Source organism: Propithecus coquereli, unplaced genomic scaffold (genome assembly GCF_000956105.1).
Source record: "Propithecus coquereli isolate 6110/MARCELLA unplaced genomic scaffold, Pcoq_1.0 Scaffold150, whole genome shotgun sequence".
Lineage (NCBI taxonomy): Eukaryota > Metazoa > Chordata > Mammalia > Primates > Indriidae > Propithecus > Propithecus coquereli.
This window is the reverse complement of record NW_012139414.1, coordinates 1,316,248-1,324,003: the sequence shown is the minus strand read 5'-3', so window position 1 is coordinate 1,324,003 and position 7,756 is coordinate 1,316,248. Positions and strand designations below refer to the sequence as shown.

Here is a 7,756-nt window from a genome sequence, read left to right as displayed (position 1 = left end):
GGAGGCGCCGCCAGGCCTGCTGTACAGGCCCCGCCCCGAATTCCGGTGCCCACCCCCCAGCAGCGGGTCAGGTTGGCGGTGAGTTCTGACCCCCCACCTCCTTCCAGACCCTTTCGCTCCGGATGTTACCCCCACCCCTAGCATTTCCCCCCCGGTGGGGGCCAGGGGCCAGGTGGGGGGGAAGGGGCAGATCCTCCCTCCCGCCGAGGGGCGCGCCCCTCCCCCAGCCCTACAGTCCGCCCTCTCCGAGCTCAGTGTCCCCGCCTGTGAAATGGGATGGCTCTGGCAGCCTCACAGCCTCCTCCGCGGGGCGAAGGGGGACGGGAGATTGAGGCGGGCCCCGGGACCGGGCGACCTGTCCCCACGGGAGGATGGCTCAGGAGGAGGGTGGCAGACTGGAGGAGGTGCAGGCACGGGTCGCGGCCTCGCACGGCATCACAGACCTGGCCCACAAGCTCCACTTCTATGACCACTGGGCCCCGGACTATGACCAGGTAAACCCATCGGGGTCCTCACCTCTGCTCGCCCAGCCTCAATTTTCCTACCTGTAAAGTGGTAATAGTTGGCCTTGCTTCCCAGGCTGAGAATGAAGTGAGACCTGGTGCGACCCCTACAGCCCTGCCCCTTACATACCAGCCCCACACTCTGGATTGACAGCCCCCATCAGGGGCCAAGACCTCCCCAAGGGGCTGCTGGAGCAGGTGCCACTGAGGGGTCACTGTAGATTAAGCAGAGACCTTATAGTAGAAAAGGTTCCTGGGTGGCTGAGTCCACCCACCGTGGGCTGGGGGCTGGCTCTGCAGTCCTGCACCTTGGCGGCCACAGCCCAAGCCCCCAACACACACTCAGCTTAGCCTGGCGGACTCCTAGACCACCCCACATGGGAGGTTCCCCAAACACTAGGGCACCAGGTGGTGTTTGGCTCAGCACTCTGTCCTAGGATGTGGCCACCCTACAGTACCAGGCCCCTCGCCTGGCAGTGGACTGTCTGACCCAAGCCCTTCCAGGCCCACCCCACACTGCCCTGATCCTGGACGTGGCCTGTGGCACTGGCCTGGCGGCTGCCGAGGTAAAACACCCCCGATCCCCTGCCCTCCCCTCAGCTCCTCACTTGCTCGAATCTCCCACCACTCAGAACTCTGACACATCTCCAGGCTCACCGTCCCAAACGCATGGACCACATCCACTGCAGGGCCTATTGCCCTCCCAAGATGCAAGGACCCAGCTGGGAAGTGGCAGGGTGTGAACCGTGACTGAGTCCCCCCCTTCCCCAGCTGCAGGCTCGGGGCTTCTTGCAGCTGCATGGGGTGGATGGGAACCCAGCGATGCTGGGACAGGCCCAGGCCCGTGGCCTCTACCAGCACCTCAGCCTCTGCACCTTGGGCCAGGAGCCTCTGCCCAGCCCCGAAGGTACCTCCCCCCTCCCCAGCACCCTGAGGCCCACCTGCATGGAGCCCCTTCTCTTGCTGAGCCCTTCACCCCATGATCCAGCTGCAGCCCAGGACTAGGCATGCCTGCCACAGCCTCCGTGGGATCTGGGTCCTGCCGACACAGGTGGCAGACCTTGTCCCTCCCCAAGCCCCACCATGGGACCCTGTCCTCTGGGGTGGTCTGAGGCCACACTGTAGACAAATCACCACACCACATTCCCATACTGCCCTACAGGGACCTTTGACGCAGTGCCGATGGTAGGTGCCCTCAGTGATGGCCAGGTGCCCTGCAGCGCGATACCTGAGCTCCTGCGAGTCACCAAGCCAGGTGAGGAGCAGCGCAGCCAACCACACCCCCACCTTCCCCTCTCCACACCGCAGATACAGGCCTCAGAACCCCTCAGGCCAGGTGCAGGGCAGGGTCCTGCCCAGGGTCACACATAGCCTAGCCTAGCATCCCAGCCGCCACCTGCCAGCCCAGGGCCTGGCCTCAGCTGCCAGTATCCACAGACCCAGGCAAACAGGCAGGGCAGACAGGTGGCCAGCTCACCTCTTATCTGTGGGCCTCTGGGAGGTACTCCACTCTCCTCTCCGCCTATTTCCTGGCTTGGGAGCAGGATGGCATAATCCCTGTGATCCCGTCCCCATAGGGTGACAGCCAGAATTGGGTGAAACAGTGTCTCTAAGGCATTATAGTAAGGGCATGGCTCGGTCCCCTCCTCTGCCAGCTTTCTCACTAAGTCATGGACTGGCTCAGGTGAGTCTCTTTCGCTTTCCTGGCCCCAGTTTCCTCATCGGGGAAATGGGGCCCCTCAGGTGAGATGAGAGTTGTGAGCACTTTCTGTAAACTCTGCACCTGGAGCTGGTATGCATGCAGTTGTGTTTCCTATGCCCATACCACGTGCCTGCCCTGTACTTGCCTCTCCTCTGGGTTGAAGGCACAGACCCTGTCCTCTGGGGCTCCATCACCAACCCACTGGGGCCCAGAAAGGGACCAGAGAGCACAGGGCCAGGCCAGAGGTGGCCCCACAAGGGCTGTGAATGCTTGATTCTCCTAGAACTCAGAGAAGAGGAGCATTATGGAGGCTAGGATGAGACATCTATGCGACATGGCCTAAGTGAAGTTGCAGGGCAGAGAGAAGGGCTGGGTATGAGGACCAGGGGGCGCTGGCTGGCCGCAGGACAGGACCAGCAAGTGAGAGGAGAAAATGCTTCCTCTCCCTCCCCCATTCTCACACCCCACCCCAGCCACCACCCTCCCCAGGTCCAGCAGGGGCTGCGCTAAGCCTGGACAGGTCTGGGCAGGCTTCAGCCTCAGGGAGCCCTGGAGGCTGACAAATGCAGGGCTGTCAGTGGGGTCAGCCGGAGAGGTAGAAGTTGGGCCCAGGAAGCCCAGAAATTCTTTCTGCATGAACCAGCAAGGACCGGACTTCCCAGCCCAACCTGTGCTTGCCAGAGCCCTCGGCAGGCTGAGCCCTGTCTCCCTGCCCACAGGTGACAGGCTCCCCTGCTCCAGAGCCTTCCCTTTCACTGCACCCCCTCCACCAGCAGCACCCTGCTTCTCCTTGCCCCTTCCTCCAGGAAGCCTTCCCAGGCCAGTCATTGGGTCTGCCTTCTCTCCTTCTAAGTGCTTCTGAGGCCACACTGGGCACACTGTAGGTGCCTGGACCTGAGGAGCCAAGGCGATTCCTCCATTCAGCCAGCACTCGTGGCTGTGCTGGGCATTTTACACACACAGCTTTCCCATGATACAGAATAATCACCCCTTTCTGCCCGCTGGGAAACTAGGCTCAGAGAGGCAAAGGGACTTGCCCAAGGTCCAAAGCCCGCATGCTTCCCTCTGGTGCGTCCGGACACAGCCACACCCTCCAGCAGAGACCTGGGCTAGCGGTGAGGAGGGAGTCCCCTGAATCCAGGAGATTAAGTCAAGAATTCCCAGCATAAAGGGTGCTAGGGCCTTGAACGGTGCATAGGAGGCCACAAGCTGAAGAAGAGAAGGGGCTTCCCGGGGGAGGGGGACAGTGGGCACCAAACCCGTGGAGGTGGGAAAACGCTGGCCTGGGGATGAAACTCGAAGACATTTTTGGCCTTGAAAACATAAACAGGAAGGGACAACACTCCCGCAGGAGCAGGCCTGGGACTGTGGCTCCTGCCCCTTCCCCACCTCACCCACCCCTTCCCCTCTGCAGGTGGGCTGGTGTGTCTGACCACCAGGACCAACCCATCCAACCTTCCATACAAGGAGGCACTGGAGGCCACCCTGGACAGGCTGGAGCAGGCCGGGGCGTGGGAATGGCTGGTGCCCTGGCCTGTGGACCGCTGGGAGCTGGCCACCTCTGAGCTCGAGGTGGTGCCCGGCACCTCTGCCAAGGACGGCTTCATCTCCGGCATCGTCCACCTGTACCGAAAGCAGCAGGAGACCCAAGTTGAGGGATGAGGCCCAGTCAGCAGCCCCCAGCTGGCCTCTGACCCTCCGTGTGACCTTAGCCAGGCCTATCTGCTGGGCTCCCGAGGCTCTGGCTGCAAAATGGGGCCACCGTGCCAACCCTGGCCCTTGGGAACACTCTGCCTATTAAATGAGCTCCCAGAAGGGACAGAAGGCCTCTCGGCTCTGCAGTTCTCTTACCCCAGGAGAGAGTGACATCTGTCCTGTGGGTTCAACAAGAGGTGTGACAGAGAGGGCCCCCAGCTGGGCCGTCCCTGAGCCAGGCCTGATAGGTCACTCCTCCCAGGGTGCTGGGCCCTCTCACCTCCAACTCGTTGACAAGGAAATTGAGGCTGGGGGACCCGGAACATGCTCACGCTGCACGATGGTAGCAGAGCAGGGTCCACGCTCCATCCTGGACAGCCCCCAGATTTGAAGACAGAGGCCCCGAGCTGTAGGCCTGGGCCTGGGCCACACACTTTCGCGCATCCAGGACTCGGTTTCCTCATCTAGAAAGGGATCAGCATGCAGAGCTCCGGGCGTGGTGTGAGGCTGCTGTCAGCTGAGGAAGGTGAAAGGGCTTTGGTGACCGTCAGCACCTTGGGGACGTGAACGGGAGCGTGGGAAGGCTGCGTGGGGAGGAGGCTTGGAGCTGGCCCTTCAGGACAGGCAGGATCCAGAGGGGTGGGGAAAGGGAAAAGGACATTCCAGGCTGAGGGCAGGGACGGCCTGAGCAAGGGCCAGGAAGTGGGACCTGTAGGGTGACCCAGCTGAGATGAGAGTGGAAGACCAGCCCTGCCACCCATACAAAGGCAGAGGAGGAGAGGTCAGGTGGCCCATCCCCCAGGGCTGGACGCTCCCAGCTGTCCTCCCTCCTGGGGTCCCCAAGCCTTCACCAGGGTCCTGGGCATAGGCTGTTTCCTGTAAATGGGGTTTACTCTCCAACAAATGAAGGGCCTGGACAAGGTGATTGGAAAGGTTGGGGCCAGTTTCAGTTTCTCACAGTTCTGGGAAACCAGTTCTTCAAGCGCTCATGTCCTGGCCACAACACGGCCCTCACCAACCCCTGCCCAGGCCTCTATCCCTGCCCCACCCACCTCCACCTGAAACCAGAGACAATACGAGTCTTCCTGTGCACAGGTCCTATTTATTGTAGAAAATAATAATTACAGTGATGAACAGATCTTCTTAAATTATAAAACAGAAACCACATAGAAGGCAGGGAAAACCCCAGGACTTCCCAGGGTGAGGCCATTCCCCCCTCCCTCCCACCCTCCCCAAGCTGGCCAGTGTCCTTGGAGGGGCAAAGGATTCAGAGGGGGGACAATGTCAAGGGCCCAGGGTCCTCTTCAAGTGGGTGAGGCCGCAGAGCAGGGGCAGGAAGAGGTGGGGGTGCCCAAGCCAGGCTGGCTCTCTGGCCCCCTCCCCCACCACCACCCAAACCAGTTTAGACCACCTTCGCCCCTCCCCCCAAACCTGTCCATCCACTCTGCACTCCACCGCAGGTGGGTGGGTGAGGCCCCAGCAGTACTCATGGCCACAAATTTCCACGGGCAATGCACAGCCCAAGTGGCACTCACTGGCCCACCCAGTCACACCAAGGTCTGAGCAGGGTCACAGGAGTGCCCGGGAATGGGGCAGCGGGAAAAGAGCTGGAGTCACAGAAGATGTGTGCAGAGTGGGTGGGGAAGATCAAAACGGGGGACAGTAGCCAAGACCAGTGTGGGCAGGGCACCCACTCAGCAGCAGAGCCCAAGGTCAGAGTCAAGCTGTCCTGGCCAGCAGGAGCCAGCTCCCCACTCCACCGCCTCATCCCCTATACCCACGGGCCATTCAAAGGAGAGTGGCATCCATCCTTGCTCGTAGGAGCTGAGGGCCGCCGGCCAATAGCCTGGCTGAGTCCCTGTTTGCCCAGCCCCCAGCAGCCAGGCCGTCCTGGGTCACAGGCTGCACTGAGCTCAGTCCAGGCAATAACAAAGCCCGAGGAGCTGAGTGGAGCAGCGGCCCCTTACACATAGTTGCTGGCCGGGCCGGAGCGGGCAGCAGAGTACTTGGCCGAGTAGGGCTTGTCAGTGCGGGGTGGGCAGTTGCAGCAGAGCAGGGCCCCCCCGAGCAGCAGGAGGCCCGAGGCAGCCCAGCCAATGTAGAGCGAGGCACCCATCTCCCGCTTCTGCCCAGAGGCCACCAGTGGGTTGTAGAAGTCGCGGATGATATTGTGGGCCGTCCAGGACACCGGCACCATCACCAGCAGGCCAGCCAACAGGAACACCACGCCCGCCACAATCATGGTCTTGGCCTTGGCACTCTCGTCCTCCACGCAGTTGGTGCACTTGCCCCCCACCACGGACAGCAGCACGCCCAGCGCGGCCACGATGATGCAGATGACGATGAGGGCGCGGGCCGCCTGCAGGTCCTGCGGCAGCGCCAGCAGCGAGTCGTACACCTTGCACTGCATCTGCCCGGTGCTCTGCACCACGCAGTTCATCCACAGGCCCTCCCAGATGGTCTGCGACGTGACGATGTTGCTGCCGATGAAGGCCGTCACGCGCCACATGGGCAGCGCGCAGCTCAGTATGGCGCCCAGCCAGCCCAGCACGGCCAGTGCGATGCCGGTCACCTGCAGCCCCATGGAGGCCATCGCTCAGCGTCGGCTGGGGTCGAGGACCTGGAAGGCTGAGGGGATCTGGCTCTGGGGCTGTAGGATTCCAAGAGCTGAGGACAGACCCGGTTTACGGAAGCCTTTCCCTGGAGTCAGGAGACTGAAGCCAAAGCCCGTCCTGGAGTCAGATGCACAAGCCCGACAAGTGTGACCGGACCAGTTCCTTCCTGCCGACAGCTGCGCGCGTGCTCTGAGGTACAGGTGGAGCAGTTATATGTCTGTGGAGGAGGGGCGGGGGCAGAGGGAGGGCTTTCAGTCCCCGGGGCCTCCCCCTGACCAGTTTCTCTGGATTCCTGAGCTCTGGCCAACAAAGGCACTTTAAGGCCCAGCCCTGGGCCCCTGAGTCACTATCAAGTCTCAGAAGAAACTGCCCTCTCCCCCGGCCCCCAGGCCCACGCTGAGGTCAGCCTGGAGACAGACACTGAGTCATGATGGCCCGGGGACACCTGGATGTTCACAGGGCCGGGGGCGGGGAGAGCAGCCAGGCCCAGCCAGGTTGAGGACCCCACACCCAGGGCTCCCTCATCCCAGGCTTGGGTGGGAGGCCAGGGCGGGGACTCTCGGGGACAGCGTCTGAGGAAGAAGTCCTGGGAATGCCCAGGAGAAACCCTGCCTTGATTATTGTTGTCCTCGGCTGTATCACTTCCATCGCTGGCGATATCACTAGTGCTATTACCGTCATCACGAGTGCACGGGGCCTCACCAGCAGTCTTGGCTGGATGAGCCGAGTGTGGGAATGAGGGGCTGGGGGGCCAGGACTCCTGGGTCCACCACCTGCCTCCCCCATCTCTCTCACGGGGCTTCCCTGCCCCGCCAGAGGAGGGATGCTTGGCAGTGATACACTCTCACCTCCAAGGCAGAGAGAGACAGAAGCCTGTCCTCTCTCCACGGGTGTTTAGGCCGATGGGCTCTGTCCCCACCCAGGCTGAGCCTGCTTGGCCAGAACTAGGTGGGGGAGCTCACCAGGACATCAACAGGCCAGGAAATGGGTGTTTACTCTGTGAAGACACACACAGAGAGCCCTCCGATAAAACCAAAGCTGATAAAGCCAAAGCCGATAAAGCCAGCAGGGGTGCAAAGTCCCACCAGGCTTCAAAGGCGAAAACTCCAGCCAGGTGGGAGTGGGGAGCCAGACAGTGAGGGGCACCGCATGCTCTGCTCGGATTGTGCCGCAGAAGGCAGCAAATAACACTTAAGTCACCGTGAGTGGGCTCCCCGGGGAGTTGTGCAAGGCCACGGGAC

The 7,756-nt window shown here is 61.9% G+C and overlaps 2 protein-coding genes across 2 annotated transcripts; one reads left to right on the top strand and one right to left on the bottom strand.

The window, feature by feature from the left end:
- The first annotated feature begins 291 nt into the window (after positions 1-291).
- On the top strand, positions 292-4,032 carry WBSCR27 (Williams Beuren syndrome chromosome region 27). The gene is given in 6 exon segments (XM_012640269.1): positions 292-494; positions 941-1,069; positions 1,275-1,410; positions 1,666-1,758; positions 3,620-3,740; positions 3,742-4,032. Coding segments are annotated over 6 exon segments (867 nt in total). The 5' UTR covers positions 292-371; the 3' UTR covers positions 4,007-4,032.
- Positions 4,033-5,022: 990 nt separating this feature from the next.
- CLDN4 (claudin 4) lies at positions 5,023-6,708 on the bottom strand. The gene has a single exon (XM_012640364.1). It carries the CDS (start codon positions 6,491-6,493, stop codon positions 5,864-5,866), a length of 630 nt encoding a protein of 209 aa, XP_012495818.1. The 5' UTR covers positions 6,494-6,708; the 3' UTR covers positions 5,023-5,863.
- Positions 6,709-7,756: the final 1,048 nt, after the last annotated feature.